At 44.7% G+C, this 16,971-nt stretch overlaps 1 protein-coding gene across 1 annotated transcript in view; it reads right to left on the reverse strand.

Moving 5' to 3' along the window:
* Positions 1–2,140: 2,140 nt before the first annotated feature.
* XRN2 (5'-3' exoribonuclease 2) overlaps positions 2,141–16,971 on the reverse strand; it is a gene marked incomplete at its 5' end in the record, with an annotated part of 28,633 nt that continues 13,802 nt past the window's right edge. The window contains 9 exons of the mRNA XM_008946780.1: positions 2,141–2,205; positions 7,844–7,971; positions 8,975–9,109; positions 9,204–9,272; positions 11,187–11,243; positions 13,035–13,114; positions 13,205–13,302; positions 14,138–14,221; positions 16,802–16,874. Coding sequence (XP_008945028.1) covers positions 2,141–2,205; positions 7,844–7,971; positions 8,975–9,109; positions 9,204–9,272; positions 11,187–11,243; positions 13,035–13,114; positions 13,205–13,302; positions 14,138–14,221; positions 16,802–16,874 — 789 coding nt within the window. The remainder of the gene's footprint in view (positions 2,206–7,843; positions 7,972–8,974; positions 9,110–9,203; positions 9,273–11,186; positions 11,244–13,034; positions 13,115–13,204; positions 13,303–14,137; positions 14,222–16,801; positions 16,875–16,971) is intronic.

The raw sequence follows: 16,971 nt of genomic DNA on the forward strand, positions 1-16,971 counted from the left end.
GGGCTGGGGCAGGGGCTGGCCTCTCCCTCATTTACTTTCTGTCTGGGAGCAGAAGTGATGGAGAGCAGAAATTCCTCACTGCTCTCCCTGCTGGCACCTTGTTGCTCCTGGAGCACCTCAAGCTGCAGCATCAAGCAGGGACAGCCCTGGGGGTAGAGGGAAGCTGGCAGCTCCCATGGAATTAACTGGGAAACTGAAAACCTTGCAAGGGGGTTTCAGTTCAACAGGTTCAGCTGTTTTTTCCCTGCACCAAGCCTATCTGTCTTTATGTTTCTGTTTAACTTTTTGCTTAAGCCTCCATGCTTACCTCTGTACAGCAGCTAACTCAACATCAGCCCTAAGCACCTGCCTGATTTGCTCCCCAAACCAAACACCTTCCAAGAACAAGGGAAAACACAGGAACTGGCATGTCAGTGGCTTCCATAAACCATCAGAGTCTAACAGGGCATTGTAAATACACTGTTGTCACTCAAAAGCTGGAACAGCATTCTCCAGGCTTCTCCAAAGCTTGGTTTCTAGGTGAAGGTGATACATCCTCAACTGAAAGTCACCTCTGGGGACACCAGTTTCCTCAAGTTTGGGAAGTGAATAGTGAGGTCAACAGTGCAACCCCAGCAGCACGCTGGACAGGGTAGATGGAATCACTGACACTGTCCAGCTCCAAAAATGCTCTGAGGTACCTGGGCAGTGTGTGGACGTGTCTGAGCACATCAGCACACACCAAACACAGGGACCTTGTGACAGGATTCTGACCAGACAGACTGTCCATGACCACAACTGTCATAAAAATGTGCAGTTCAGCTAAGAAACAAGCAGAATTACTGTATGAAAGAGGTTATCTACACGTGAACTGATAAACCTCCAGCTTGCAAAGCCTGGTAAAATGATAAAAGGATAGCACTGTAAAAGTAACAACAGATTATGGACCTGTAGCAGTATTCCACAAAATGGTACCATATAAATTGGGTTTAATTAAGGTGTGGGAACAGCAACCCCGACAGACAAAGCAATCTTAAAGTTTGCAGTGCAAGATTGGTTTATAAAGGAATATTCCACATAGGTGTGGGACAGGACAAGGCAGCCAGACTTGTTCCAACAGGGATCCAAATGGTTGCCATGGAAAGTATGACTGCAGAGAGCTCAAATGCTCTCAAAGCTCCTATTTTCAGTGGTTAGCATTTGCAAATAAAACCGAAAAAAAAAAAGCTGTGCCTCAGAGCAGCAGCTCCCAGGGTCTGCCATAGGCTCTCCTCTTCCTCCATAAACACAAACACATGCCATTATTCATAGCTTCCACAGGTACACTGCAGTTTTTAAAGTCTGCCTGGCTGGAGGAGATACAGCCCATCAATGGAGGGATGCACGTAAAACATCCCTGATTACCAAACCATGTCACATTCCTTCTATTCGATGGCACTTATTGGACTGCGGATTCCATAATCCTTCCCTGAGTCCCTTCTGCATTTAATTCAGTTCAGTCTTAAGTAGTTAAAGAAACTGTTTTCAGTGGCAACTAATAACTACTGACCTACAGTGACACTGCCCTACAATAGGCTTGTCAGGCCTGAAAAACTTGTACCAAAGAAGCTGATTAGGACTTCAAGAGGTTTGTAGCAAGAATCAATGGCTAGTCTGTACTAATGCTGCGGCTGCGGCACAGACATGATAAAAGTGGAACACCATTAGTTATGCCTCATTAAGCTCCACAGCCCTCCTAAAAAGAAATTTGTTTAGCCTGTCCAAAATCTAATGCAGTTTTAAGCTCTCTGTGTTCAATTTCATAGTATCTCAAAAGCTTCAATAAGATAAAGGCCAAAGAACCAAGAACGGTACCAAAGCACCAACAGTAAAGTTAATTTTGAAGTCTGAGTTTTAATGGAAAGTATTTTTGCCTTCCTTTTATTTTAATACAAAGTACTCGAGCCTCTTAGAGGATGAACACCACGTAGTGCACTCACTAAATATAAATAAATCATGGACATTAATTAACTTTAAAAACCCTGCTGTACAGCGTGATTTCAACAAATTTAAACAACAAAGTTCAAAACAGGGGAAAAAGAAAAACCCTCCAGTTGTGCAGCCTGGCAGCACCAGGTGCATCCTCCCAGCCACATTTCACCCAGCATCAGCCCCTCCTGCCTTACCTCTGTGGGGTTTGTTGAAACAATGGTGTAGGACCTCGCCAAGACTCCTGGGGTCTGAGATCTAGAGGGTAAAACAACATGTTAAAATTTAAGAGGAGCCAAAAGACCCCTGCTCCCCTCACTCTGACATGTGCCCAACAACTTGTCAAAACAAGTCCAGCAGAAAAGCTCAAGCTGGATATACCACCAAATCCATTTATGTAAGTTGTGGGTTGCTGTGGCTGATTTGATAGAGCCCTTATCTCCATCAGTGGCAATCCCAGGATTAATTAATAAAAGGCAACTTAAAAAAAAAGTCCAAGGAAAAAAGTCCAAAAAAAGGAGGAGGAATTTTGTTAGAACTAGCACAGGCTAGTGCTTGGACACTACATGGATATCTTCTCCTGAGATTTTATAAACGCAGAACCATGTCTGTTTCTGTAACAACTGAAAACTTCATTTAACATTTACATTTCTTACAAGTAGGTTCATCCCTGCACTGTTACAGACACACCCCCACACACCCCTCTGTGCCTCATCACAGTGCATCATGCCTGAGAGCAACAGCTCTCAGTCAGCACCCAAAGTATGTGCCAGTTACCCTCTGATGAGGCCAAGTTATTCTACTAAGAAAACTAAAAGAATGGCCAGAGCACTTAGAGTGAAAAGTTCCACATCCTCCATGGTTATATATATATAAGTTACATTTACAATTTTTTTAAAGAGAGTAAAAAGGTATTTAAAAATTAACAGACTGTAATAATATAATAAAATCAATGAATGATCTCTCAAATAATGTGATCAGACCGAATTCAACCCTTTTGGGTAAGAACTTGGGCAGAGAGCTAGGGCTGCAGTTCTGAGGAGTCGCAGTGAGGAGGACCACCCACTTCTCAATTGTTTCTTCTACCCAAATTGTCTCTTCACAAAGACGTAGCAGTGACAACATTGCTGCAGCAGGACACGCAATTAAACGCTTGTTGTTCTTCTAAATAAACTGGTCAGTAAACAGGATAAAAGGAGGAGCTCATCAATAGCTCCCAGCCAGGCCACAACACTCAAATTGTGCATCAATCAAAAGCTTCAGTTTCAGTGACACCTCTGATTCTTCTCAATGGTGTTTAAGTGGGAGCTAATTCCAACAGCTGGTTCCAGCAGTTGTCCAAGGGACGTGCAGGGATGGGGCAGCAGCCCCTCTTAAACTGCCAACATCCAAGTACACCAAAGGCTTGCAACAGTTTGAGAGGAAAAAGGAAAAATACCACAGCCAGAGGGAAAGTCTGTGCCTGTCTCTAACTCCAGACTGTCAGCAGGCTGTAATGGTCTGAAGCCTGAGGGCAGCCCTCGAGTGCCCAGGGGAGGCTGTGGGCAGCCCCCACTGAGGAGAGCACCCCTTTGTCAGGGGAAATAAGTTCTGACCCCCAGCAGCTCCCAGCCAGGCCTCCCTGGGCAGGGCTGACCCAGCAGCAGCCCAAGCTGCAGAGGGGACACCTGCATTTTATCTGTATTCAGCACTGCATTAAACACACACAAACAGCCAATATACACTCTTCTCCTCCTGTGCACACACACAGACAGACACACAGACAGACAGACAAGACACACACACCGTTGCCAGCTGATGCTCATAACCCACAACACCTGGTTATTGCACACACACCATCTCCAACCCAGTCCAAAGCACCCCAAGGACTCAAGGTGGCTATGTGGCACCTTCCTACCCTGTGAATGACAAGGACTTTCACTGCCCCAGACACGCCGTGCTAAGGTGATGCTTTAGGGATGCTGTGTTTGCTTTTGAACACAAGCTCAGTGCAAAGTGATTAAAACCAGGCCCAGGATGCTGTCTGTCTTCAGCCCCTCTGGGGGAACAGAGCAAATCAGGCACAACATTAAACCGAAGCTTGAAAAGAATTACAAAGGTGGAATTGCTAAAGCAATCAAGCAAAAAAGGTAAAGCCCCAAAGTGTCAGTTATTTTCAGTTAAAAATATCCTAAAACTTTGTTTCTAATAATTCTGAACTCTCACAGACACCAGCACCACAGGAACACGTTCAGCACTGAACTGCACTCTGCTAAACACATCTTCAGATGCACAGAACCCCTGCAGCTGCCAGGATGAGTGCTGGGGTTTGGCTCTGTCCCCACTGCCAGCCCTGCAGGTCTCCTCAGCCTGGCTCACTCCTCCTCCTGCTTGCTGGGAGACAGGCTTCCAGAAAAAAGTCCCCCCACTCCTCCCTGTGCAGGCTGAGCCAGGCAGGACCCCCAAGGATCAGGACAGTGACACAGGCTAGTAGTCTCACCCTCCCTGACCAGAGCTTCACATTTTAATTGAGGTTTATGATCACACTTTCCATTCCACTGTGGGGTCAGATGGTGCTCTAGTGAGAAGCCCAGTGGGAGGATGCTGGTCTCACTCTGGCACAGCATTCCCACTCCTGCAGACCCCTGCTTAAGGGTTAGCTGAAAACCTGTGTCCTATTTAATCACTTTCTTTCCAGCTGGAGAAGAAAGGACCCAGCTCTCCTGCTGTAACCACATCCCTGTGCAGCTCTAGGGAACAGTTTATGAAAGAGTTTAATGAAATCATCATAAAAACGTTTAAAGCCACCTTATTACTATTCATTTGTATGACTCTGACAGAGAACAATCTTTGAAGGGAAAAAGCTTGGAGCAGCAAATTGCACTTCAAAAACGTACAAAATTGGAGAAGAAATAACAATTAATATTTTCTTTAGTCTTCAAAACTCAGGCATTTCCCAGAGCTATAAGGCCAAACAAACTGCCTTCTCTAGCAGCTCCTCAAGTAACAATTTATCTAATCAGCGTGGCAATCAAAGACAAGATTTTATGTTTACTGATTGCACTAATCAAAATCACTTTTCAAATGCAGCTAATTGACAAGTTTACTGACTGAAATGAAAGTCACAAATCAGATATCCTGTGCTGTGGAAACCCAATATGCCTTCCACAGAGCACTGCCACACTGCACTTGACTCCCCAAGTTATCAGCATAGACAATTATTCATCAGCTGAAAATTGGCACATCAAAGTCAAATCAGAGAACAACAGTAAGGAACACCCACAGCAGGCTCTTGAGGGAGAGATGGCACTTTGGCTGACCGCATTGCCCTTCTAGAGTCTAATTTTACTTCATCATACATATAGAAACATAATGCTTGGAATGAGAAGTTGCTCTGCATCAGCCCTGTGAGATGCAGGGATTTTAACCACATCAGCTCTAGGTTTTCAGGAACGTGTGGGTACCAGACGCTTCCCAACCCAGTTATGCCACAACATGCAGCCATTCTCTCACAATTAAACAGTGATCTTGACACACGAGGTAACCTGCTCCACTAAGACAACTCAGCATGCACTTTCCAGCTTGATTTTCCAGCTGAAGGCTAGAGAGGAAACCAGGCTGTCCCTGCAGCCTGTTGCTGTTCAGCAAGATGACCCCCTATTGCAGGGAGGTTCAGAGAGATGATCCCACCTTGACAGGTTTGCTTCACACCCAGCCCACACAACCCGGGATGTGTTGCCATGTCTGGGTGTGTCCCATCTGCAAAAGCATCCCTCAGCATGAATGCCATGAAGACTGATTTCAGCAGAAATTTTGGGCCGTGACACTTGGAGGTATTTTCCCAATGTGCAGGGGTTTAACCCTTCTACCAGGGTCTCTGCCTGGTAAAACAGGAGTGAGGGCACATGTTGCCACTTGGCATCGATCCAGTCAGCCACCACTGTGGTTAGCTGTGAAGGCTTCACACTGCAGTCACTTTAAATCAGAAGTTAATTAGAGTTTAAGACCAATCTCCCAGGGCAGCTCGGTATCTTTAGTAGAAGTGGAGGAGGAACACAACAAAATCAACTGACAAAGAAGACATCTGCAGCATGTTGCACTGTGGTCTCCCACAAACAAGTGCCAGGAAGCAGCTTCTCGACTGCGGGATGAAGAGCCCTGGAGAGCCATGGATGGCAGGCACACAACCCCTGCTCTGTCAAAAAGCTTTTGAAAATAAAATAAAATTTAAAAAAAAAAAGCTTGGATTTGCCAGGCACACCTGCAGAACAGCAACTGGGGAGGTCCAAGGCAACCCGAGGGTGAGGAAGGGGCAGGAGACGAGGGGAGGAGGGGACATGTGGAAGAAAGCCACCAGACAGTTCTTGTGAGGCCAACAGATGGGATTTCACATCCATCAGTGGATTCAAGCCTCCTCAATTTGAAAGAACGATGGCATTGGGGCATATTTGCATGTGGAGTGCTTCCTATACAACACAAGGTGCTCAGATGCCACGAGGATGAGAGCTTTCTAAGTACCTAATTGGCAAGATCAGTCCCATGTACATGAGGCAGAGAAAACTGCTTTGAAATAAGTATTTCACACAAAGAGTCAAGACTCCAGCTTCAGAAGACATGAACAGCAGTGTGGAGACTGATGGGCTCACCAACACTCTCTCTCTCCCCAAAACCACACAGATTTTTTTCTTTTTGGGCATTAACACAAAAATGTGATGCCTGCCTGGTCGTCCTGCCTTCCCATTCTCCACACTCTCCTCTTCAGAACATATTTTCTCTTTGCTTAAAAAACCCACTTGTTCTCCTTGAATCAAAACATGCCCTTGTATTCAATCCACCTCTCCACTTAAACCAAGTGATGCCTCACAAAAGAAAGCTGCTGCACCCACTACTCACCTACACACCATCTACCCTGGGACTAGCCATCAAGCTTCATGCAGAGTAGCCATCAGTATTATTTCTTTGCTGTTTCCTACACAGCACAAATACAAGTACAAAAGGGCTGAGAGCTTTGCTAGGCACTGATCTGCTCTGCTGTGTGACAAGGCACTGGAGTCCAAATGCCACCTGTGTCAGCAGCTTGAACTTCAAACACTGGCATAATTCAGCATCACAAGAATTCATCTGACCAGTGAGAACTTCTTACTTTAAAGCACCTTTTTAGGCAGCTTAGCCAAGTTTCCTCCTGTCTCACTCCCACCACTACAGAAATGCAGCTCCTGATCACAGGCTGAGGGACAGGACTCTGAGCCAGCACCCTTCCTGGGAGCCCTCTGCACAACCAATTCCTTCCCAGGGTGAAGAACTCCACTTCAGGCCACAGGATTTCTTGCCACTTCCAGTGACCTACCTGTTCACCAAGCCAACAGCAGCAGTGCCCTCGACCTCCTGACCACCTCCTACCATATCTCTGCCAGGGGCTGCAACACAGACATGGGCAGGAGAAGGTTCTGGCCCAGCCTGGCCTCTCAGTACCATCTGCAGCTCTTCTGGCAGTCCTACAACCTCTCTTGACCTGCCACTATGCCTTGTGCACTGATGATTTTCTGTGGCCAGCACCATCCTCCTGTTCTCTTCAGAAAGAAGGCACCAAGTTTCTGCTGAGTCTGCTGTTCTGGTGCTGTTGGGCTTCAGCCACAGACTGTGTTCTGGATAACAGAGAGCAGGAACCCTTAGCAGACAAGGTGCTATTTTTCCTACTGCATCTGAATCCTGGGTGCAATATTCCAAATGGGATCCCACTCACAGGCACCTGGTTACACCTCAGCACCTGTCACTACAGCAGCTCCATACAGGAAGGAACAGAGGAGAGCAGCACCAAGTTAGCAGAGGCAGATGCCCCAATCCCCCCCAGTGCAACAGACCAGAACAAATGGGAACACTTTCCAGCTCTGAAATGCAGGAGGCAGAATCCACTTACTTGACAGGAGCTTTGGGATCTGCTGCTGGCTGCCCAGCAGGGGCCTGGCGTAGGGGCTGGCGTAGGCGCCCAGGGGCACGGCGTTGGGGTACATCCCTGGCATCCCCCTCTCCCTTGGCATCGTGTGGCTGCCACGTGCAGGAAACAGAAAGGAAAAACAACGGGGAGTTGGTAGGAAGGCACAAGTGACCTCTACAGAGATAGCTCAGTATCTGCTGGGCCTTCTCCTGCACACAGCTACACTCAGGACTCCGAGGCATGTGGTGTCTGCCACCCCATTTAATGAGACATCATATCATCAATAGCAGCTATAATATATATTTTTTTATAACTAACTTGCAAGAACAGAAGAGGGCTCACAAGTGCAGCACTGGAACAATTATGATTTCCACCACATGAATGGAGGGAAGGGTGTTTTTATTTCTGCCAGAGCTGCAAGATGAAGAAGAAAGTATAATCCCTCCCTAAAGGGACACTTGTGTTTATTTGAGTTTACTTTTATTTGCTAATAATACAATCTCCTTTAAAACCTTCTCTTTTCTGGCCCTGATAAACATTTCATTTTGTCTGTGACACATAACCCCAGCTCATTCTCCCACCCTGTGCTCAGAAGCACTCTCACACTACACTGCAGAAAGTTCCTTGGACTTTCAGGGGACTAATAAAACCTGGCAATGCCCTGAAAAATGACAACCAAACTGACTGCATGGTGTAAAGAACGTGCTTCAAAACAAGGGATTTTAAGCCCCATTTTTAAAAGCATAAAAGACATTCTTGTATTAATATTCTTAATTATCCCTTGTGTGCAGTACTCTCATTGCACCTCCTGTACCTCAAGCGAGTATCCCCCAAACAAGCTGAAAAACCCCACAAGATATTTACATAGAAATATTTAGCAGAAAAAATAACAAGCCCAAAATCAAGAATGCAAAACATTACAGCAAAATCATGGCCACAGCTTTCATCAATACTCAGTTTCAGTATCCTGTGCCAAGCTTTCCAGCACAGACCACCAGCATCTCACCTCTGACAGCCCATCCCCACCCTCTGTCTCTTTTTTTCAATTCAGAAAGCACGAAGGAAGAGCTGTGCCCTCAGGCAGGCAGTGGGCAGCAGTGCCCCCAGGCTCACCCCAGAGTCCTGAAGGCTGACTGGTCCAAGTGGACGGGTTTCCTGTCTCGGTTAAATCCCAGCTGTGGCCTCCACGGCCTCCCATCGTTGTTGGTTTTCTCCCAGTCTCCTGGCTTCAGAACTGGAGCTGGTTTCCTTAATATTAAAAATATTTCCATGAATACTTATCAGAGCAAACACCTTAATGAAAGAAAATGGAATTATCTGAAAGCCAGCGACTGGTACTTACTTTGCACCAGGTAGCACTACAGCCTTGAAAACAAAGTCTTCAGCAAACTGTGGGTCTTTGAAAGAGATACTAGGAGAAAGTATTTGAGGATTAGGTTCACTTGATAATTAAGACAAGCCAGATTAAAAAGTAATTGCTGCTTTATTAACACACAGAAGATTCAGAAACCCCTGACAAAGTGCATTCCTTGCACGTAGATGTAGTGACTCCATCAGACTTGGATGTCTCCATTTTCCACAGTGTGACCCTGTTCCTCCCCTGTACAGCAGCCAGTTAAAAGAAAGTTTAATGTCTAGAAAACAGACTAAGTATGGTAATGAAAGTATCTTCTGCAGACCCTCGAGTACAAATCCTCTAGTCAAAGCATTGATTGTACTTGATTAAGTTCAAAGGCTGCCACAGCACAGCCAGGAGGGATCTCAGCTTGCCATGCAGTCTAGTCAAAAGTGTACAGCACTCAGGAGGGGGATTTTCTGGGCCAGGGAGTTTTTATCCCAAAAGCTGGCTGTGCAGTTCCCGTGGAGGGACATACACCCATTTTCAGTGACATCTCCCAGATCCTGCATTTTGAGCTTTCCACTGTTAGACAAAGTAGGAAGTGCTAGAGCAGGGAGTGGCTGAAAGCTCAGTTTCTGCTGGCACGATGTGTTGTACAGCAGCTTGGGTTTGCTCTAAAACCCACCCAGGCTCCTTAGCAATTCCCATCTCCCAGTGTAAGCATCCAGGTCTCAGGGAGGTCTGACCAGGGACATGTCTGAAGTCCATGGCACTGACTGGCTTTCTGCTCCCTCACTGCCTACCATCTGATAGAGAGGGATGCCAAGAAAGACAAAACCAAACGGCTCAGCAGAATAATCTCACTCTTCCAGCTGCAATACATCTGTTTTTCAGCCCAGAGAATGAATGAGGCTTGAAGGAAGGAGAATAACGGTCCCTCAGAAAAACTAGCCAAAGCCACAAGAACTGGAGAGCAGAATCATGACTGCTCATACTGCCTCAAAGGACAGGAGGAAAAATCCTTGCAAGAGAGAAAGGGACAGAAGTGTAAAACAATTCAAACTTCCTGGCAGTGGCAGATGGAAAGCCAAAAACTACCTTTAACCCATCACTCAGAGTAACTAAATCCCCATTTCAGAACATCCTTTCTCCAATATCCTGACAAGCCACAGCTTGGCATTTCTTACTGCCTGTAGACAGTTGTTCTAGCTGAACCAAGCCATGCCTGGCTCCAGCACTACACACCTATCATGCTGTGCCAAATTAAGTGGGAATGACATACAACACACTAGAAAGACAGAAACTTCCTGTCAAGTGCAAAAGTCATTAAAATCTGTGACCACAAGATTTACTCTATGAAACTCACTGCTTTTTACTCATTATGAAGCTTCTTATTATTCTCCCAAACATCACATTCAAGCAAAGTTAGTATTACTCCTTTACTCCTTAAAGGCATGAAGTTAACATTCTCAGGCATCACTTGGGAATTGCTAAGGATAAAAAAAAATGGATAAAACCCCAAGAAATAACAATCCACAGCTGGAGAGCTTGCAATCAATACCCAATTCTGGCTTTGGAGGCTTGCTCTCAAGAATGTTTGGCTTTAAGAGGCCTGATACAGACTACCAAGTTCTGTAGGTGTTGCTCTTTGCTTGCCAAAGACCCAGAGGTCCCAGTGGAGAGTGAGCAGAAAAGCAGCAGCAGGGAAGAGGTATTTCTGGAGGGATGAAGCATGCTGAGCTATGAGCATTTTGGCCACCCCTGCAGGGCACACCACCACCAGCCACCCTAACCCAAGTAACTGCTGGACTGTGCTGTCTCTTGGATTCACTTCTCACAGAAACACAGGAGTGCCTAAAGCAAGAGCTTCAATTTGATTAAGAGATGGATTCTATTGCAAATTCAACACCACAAACCATCAGAATAAAACCAGTGTTGATTGCTGCATTTCACAAGCCACCACATTAAACCCCAGAGTTTATTTACCTGACTGCAGAATTTTGGATGAGGTCACGCAGCATTGGAACAGGAGACTCCACTGCCCTGGGAAAGAGAAAAAACTGTCAGAATGTCACACAATGCATTTCTCACCATTTGCTCCACTTTCTCTGATGCTACCACTCCTGTTCCTCTGACAGCTGCACCTGTGACACATAAAAGGGATTTCAAAATTCACTTGCCTTTCCCCTAAATCAAATACCTCTGTAAAAATGGAATTGCCAAATCCTTATTTCTTACAGCCAGCACTTTTGCAGCTGATCTGTGTGGGCTCCCTGGTGTCTAACTGTGGGTTGTTCAGACACATCCCACTACCCAACAGACTGTTTATAAACCTGAGTATTATTCTGAACCTTGGAAACCTCCCTGTACTGCCAGGGTTTGATTCTAAGAGGTTCTAAGAGGGCAGGAGAACACCAGGGACAGACACACACACAGACACCATGATTTGTAAAACCTCCTTCATTAGGAAGAAAAATCTGTTTGTATACACATATATAAAAAAAAAAAAATTGTAGCAGGTGATTTCCACAGCACTTGAAGAATCTCTTTCCTAATGGAGATTTAATAGGCTGGCATCAAGTTGCATCTTAAGCCTTCCCTGTTCCCTCCAGAAAACTTTAACTCAAGCAGATGAGCCCCAGACTGGACAAAGTGGCTCTTATTGATCAGAAACCACATTTCTTGGTCTTCCCTGCTGCATGCAGCTGTCACAGACCCATGTTACACACCCAGGTCACTGACTGTACACGTGCTGCCTGGGTTTGTTCCAAATCTTTTTAGCCAAGTCAGAATTATTTTAAGTGGCAATATAAGCCCACGGAATTCCTAGCAAACTGCTCCAGGTAAGAAAACCACCATTTCTTAGGGCCTGTGCAGGGAAGATGCCAGCAGAGTTTTCTCTTCCTGCCCTGCTGTTCCCTCCAAGAAGAGCTCTGCCAGCTCCTGCTCCTCAGAAGCCCTGACAGGAACAGAGAGGAGTGCATTAGTGAGTGTGACCAGGGTATGTCATCTGCCCCACGGACCCACTGCCTGTGCACTTCATGCAGATCAGCTCCTCAACACCTGCTCAGGCTCTAAGCAAAGTCAGACAAATGAATGCAACACAATGTGAAGATTGCAATGATAACTTCTCAAACTAAATGCATTATCTAGAAAACAAAAAATATTAGCATTTTTTTGTATGTGTAGCTGGTAATAGTCTTGAATTTAGTGCTGTAGCCTAAATGGAAAATAGTAAAATGTATCTAATGTATCTCTGTGTTGTTCTTTAACGTGGTCAAGATCAGCATACACAAAGCAGAGTTGTTGGGATGGTTTTTTAAATAGCATGTACCACTGCAAGTTACATCAGACTGCATTAAATTAACATTCATACAAAAGCAAAGAGGCCAAAACAAAACAACCTTACTGAATGAGGCCACTGATTACTACTGCTTGGATTATCACAGGGTCTGTTTACCTATTAAAGTTTAAGTTGAAACACTACTGAATATGTAAAAATCAGTCTTCCACAGATGAAATGACAAATAACAAAAAGAATTCATCAGCAGCTAAACACACATTAGAGTGCTTCAAATACTTCTGATGCTGCTTTAGAAGCCTAGCTCTGAAATAAAGAAATAGGACTGTGGAATGACAGTTTTACTTGCCTGGCTTTCACACATGCTGATAACAACACACACCTACTATGAACCCTCATGGAAAACTGGCTTAGCCTCAGCACCACCTGGTCAGGAGTTTTAGGCTTCTTGTTGTGGGCAGAAAGATATTTTTATTTAAAGGCTGGTTATAAGTGAAGAGAATGTCCTTTAGCACCAAAGGTGCCCCACTCACTGGTCTGGAAGAACAGCGTTGTCATTCAGCGTCAGCTTGCCCTGGATCCCGTGGCACAGCTCAGGGGGCATGTCCACTGGCTGAGGAGAAAACAGTTTTCCAGCTGAAGCACCTCTTTAGACCTCCATCCTCACCATTTACACAGTCCCTCAAGAACAAGCACAACCCACCTCTGTGTTTTTGGTCTTGTACTGTTCTACAATGAAGTCACAGAGGGGATGGTGTTTTCCAACAAAGAGAACATCACCACCAAGGCTGTTCCTTCTGCCTAGAAAAGATGAAGAGAATGGGCTGAGAGTTCAGAGCAGAGAGGGAAGGAAGGAAGGAAGGAAGGACTACAGCAGACCAGCACGCTCGCCTGTTGTCACCTCTACCAAAGGAAGGCTCCACCTAAATCCACTTTTGTGATTTAGGAGAAAGCTGTGAATGTTCCTGGAGAGCATTGGAAAGACAGCATCTCTGTGCAGAACAGGTTGTCTCTGCTCACAGGAGTAGTTGGAAGGCAGTAAAACAACAGAAATCTTGTGTTCAGTGGGAGGAATGTTGAATTTAGAATGGAGGAATGTTGAAGATACAGACAGGCTGGGTAAAAATACCCAACCAGAACAACAAGCCAACCCCCCCACCTCACCAGCAGTTTACCTATAAGAACCAGTGATTATTTTTCTACAAGAGAGAAAACAGCACACACATTTGCCTACAGGAACTGAGCATGAAGCTCCACGTATTGCAGCTGGACCCAGACAGGTCAGAACACACAACACACCTCATGTCTTATCACCAGCTCCAACCCTGGGAGCAGTTCATTCTGTAATGCCTAACGAGTACTCTGGCAGTGTGTACTGGTAGAATCCTTTCAGAGGAGTAAGCTGCCATCTAATTTTCAGGTTAAGTTCTATGCTTTTCTACTTGAGTAAAGAAAAATAAGTGAAAGCTATGAAACCAAACCCATCAAGGACCACCCTGACTACCAGCACTATCCATGAAGAAGAATCTGCAGTCTGCCATAGTGCAATCCAACCAAACACTGATTGTACCTTGCTTATTTGGGGGGTGAAAAACAGTAGTAATAACAAGTTGTACCAAGACACCACAATTCTTACTTTCTTCAGGAGTGAGGTCAGGGTAGACTTCTTCCAGGGCAGCTCTGAGGCGTCGCTCATCAACAAATGGCAGTAATGCAACACCTAGTGAAGCAAAGACATTATGGAAAGCTCCAATAAAGTTCTTTACCCAAGAAACTGCTGTTGCCTTAGTCACAGAAAAGAAAACCCTAAGTTTTCAGAAGCTCCTCAGTTCTGGGAAGCAGTAACCTCTACCCACACCTGCCTCATCTGGGAACAAGGTGAGCTCAGTCAGTCATCATTTGTCTCCTTTCCTACAGGTACTCCCCTGACACAACTCAATATTACTTTATTCAAATTAATTTAATGAAGAGACAACCATGGAAGAAATCACTCCAAGTTCAGCAATGAGGATATTCTCCAGAACTCTCCATTATCCTAATGGAGACATTCTCCATTAGGGACTATTCATACCAACTGAGGCTCCTCTCAGTACCAAAATCCCTCACCAAGCAGCACACCTCAGAGCCCACTCAGTCCTACTGGGTGAAGCCTTTCCCTGGTATGCTCCAGTAGATATTTTCTGCTATTACAAAGTCCAAAAAATCACTGAGAAATTTACTACAAAAATTATTCTGCCACTCTTCTTATCAGTTGAAATCTGGAGTAATTATTTTAGTTTTAACTTTATTTCACTTACCACAACCACCAGAGCTTTCCCTGGCCAAGATGACTGCAAAGCCTTTCCACTACACTGGTATTTGGGGTTCTGTATTAGTGTCTACACCACTCCTGGTTTTTCATCATTCTAGGTACAACATTCACTGAGACTTTGAACTTCCACAGACTTAGGTTCCTGATCCAAGACTTGATCTGCCTGAAATGCTTTTGCTTCAGAAGTCAGATCTTTACTCAGCTTTATTAGAACAAATACTACTTTCCTGGAGCTGAAAGAAAGGGCATAACTTAAAACTTTACCCAAAGTGTCATTACACCAGAAGCTTATACTCCCTCCTAATAAAAGCAGTTAGGAAAAAAAATCATAAGCTTCTGACATATCAAACACTTTATACAACTGTATCAGAATTTTATGGAGTCTGCTGTACAACACCAAGGCCCAGAGCTGCACAGCCTGCTGCTGCCAACCACACTGAACAGGAACTCTGCACTGGCCCCACTCACAAAGTGTGAGGGTGATCTTCACACTCCATCAAAGGCAGCACCAGACCTCAGCCACGTTCAGATTTCAGCTGCAACGTTACTACTTGTGCAGGGAAACTCTGTGATTAGCCTACCCTGGAGAACAAACAATTTATTTTCACCTTCACAACAGACTGGTGGAATGACAAGAGGACAGGAAACGTTCATGACCCAGGAGATTGCAAGAAAGATCAATGCTGAGCATTCAGAAGCACGGTCACCTCCCCAAGAGGAAGATCTTCAAGCAGCTCCCTGAGAGGACAAGGTATACTAGATGTTTTTTAACTAAGACAGTCTGAACTTCCAGCTTGAAAAACATTTCTTGTTTCACAAGTGCCTCTTAGACACGAGAATTCCAGATGTTGATTCAGAACAAAAAGTTTATAATGCAATTAGGCATTAAATGAATCAAAAGTAACATTACAGGCTGCTGAAAGCACATGGGAGCTACTTAAAACTGTACTGCTTCAGACTGTGGATTGGCTAACTGGACAGAAGGACTAAAGGAAATTGCCAGAAGTACAACAGGGGTAAGAAAGGGCTTTGAGTTGCTGAGGGAGAACCTGCTGCACAACACTCCTCCGAACACCTAGAACACTCCTTTTGATCTGGAGCTCTCCCAAGTAAGATACTCCTGTGTCTAACTGTGGCTATTTCAAAACACACATCAGCTGCCTTGGGGAAGAATCACAGAACCACTGATGTCAGCAGGACCCCCCAGGTACCATCCAAAGCCCATCCCTTCTGCTCCAGCATGGCACTGGGCTGCTCACCTTGCCCTGGACCATGTCCAGCTAGGTTTTGAAGATCTTCAAGGATGGAGACTCCACAGCACCTCTGGGCAACACGTTCCAGTGTCTGACCACCCTCAGAGTAAGAGTCTGCTTTCTTATGCTCAGGTGAATTTAGTGTCTCTCATTGTGTGCCCAAATAATTATTTATACCTATAAATAGAATGCTACAGTACTGGCTGAATAGTGTAACCAGCCACTAAACTTGGCAGACCTCTGAAATTTGTATTCTCAAAAGAAAGAAGCTGCATTAATACTGTAACTGGTTTTAAATTCTTTGTATGCATCCAAATACTTCTATATTTCCCAAAGCATCTTTCACAAGGTACTAATGAGCAACTGATTGAACAGAATAGGATCCATTAATTAAATGCAAAGGAGACAAAAGACAATTACACAGTAAGGCTGATAAAAATAGAAAAATGATTAATCTAGTTCAGGACAAATTAACAAATCTAGAATGACTGCTGAAATTACTAATAATCATCTCCAACCCTAAATCAGTTACTGAACTGTAATTTGTTCTTCATAATAATTTCTTTTCAAAGATATACCTGCTGTAAAATACTTCTCCCTCATGCCAAGTAACACGTGTGACTTGGTGTGTCATTATCTCACTGAGATAATTTTCCCTTTTCTTCCTATTTTCAGAGAGATTTTTCAGACTAAGGTCAGTACACTGTAGTTCAAAACCCAAATGTTGAAATCTCACCTTGCCAAGCGTATTTCTTCCCATTTAAATCAATAGCAAAATCTTCAGGGTAGAAGTCTATTATGCTTGATTCCTGTGTTTGAGAAAGTACATTAAAAAGTCACTGCTCTCCAGTTGAGCCTCGCAAGGGTTCTGTAAGGAGGTAAACAATCCTACTGAAGTGTGAGAGA

This window comes from Merops nubicus, unplaced genomic scaffold (assembly GCF_000691845.1).
Source record: "Merops nubicus isolate BGI_N331 unplaced genomic scaffold, ASM69184v1 scaffold3539, whole genome shotgun sequence".
Classification (NCBI taxonomy): Eukaryota; Metazoa; Chordata; class Aves; order Coraciiformes; family Meropidae; genus Merops; species Merops nubicus.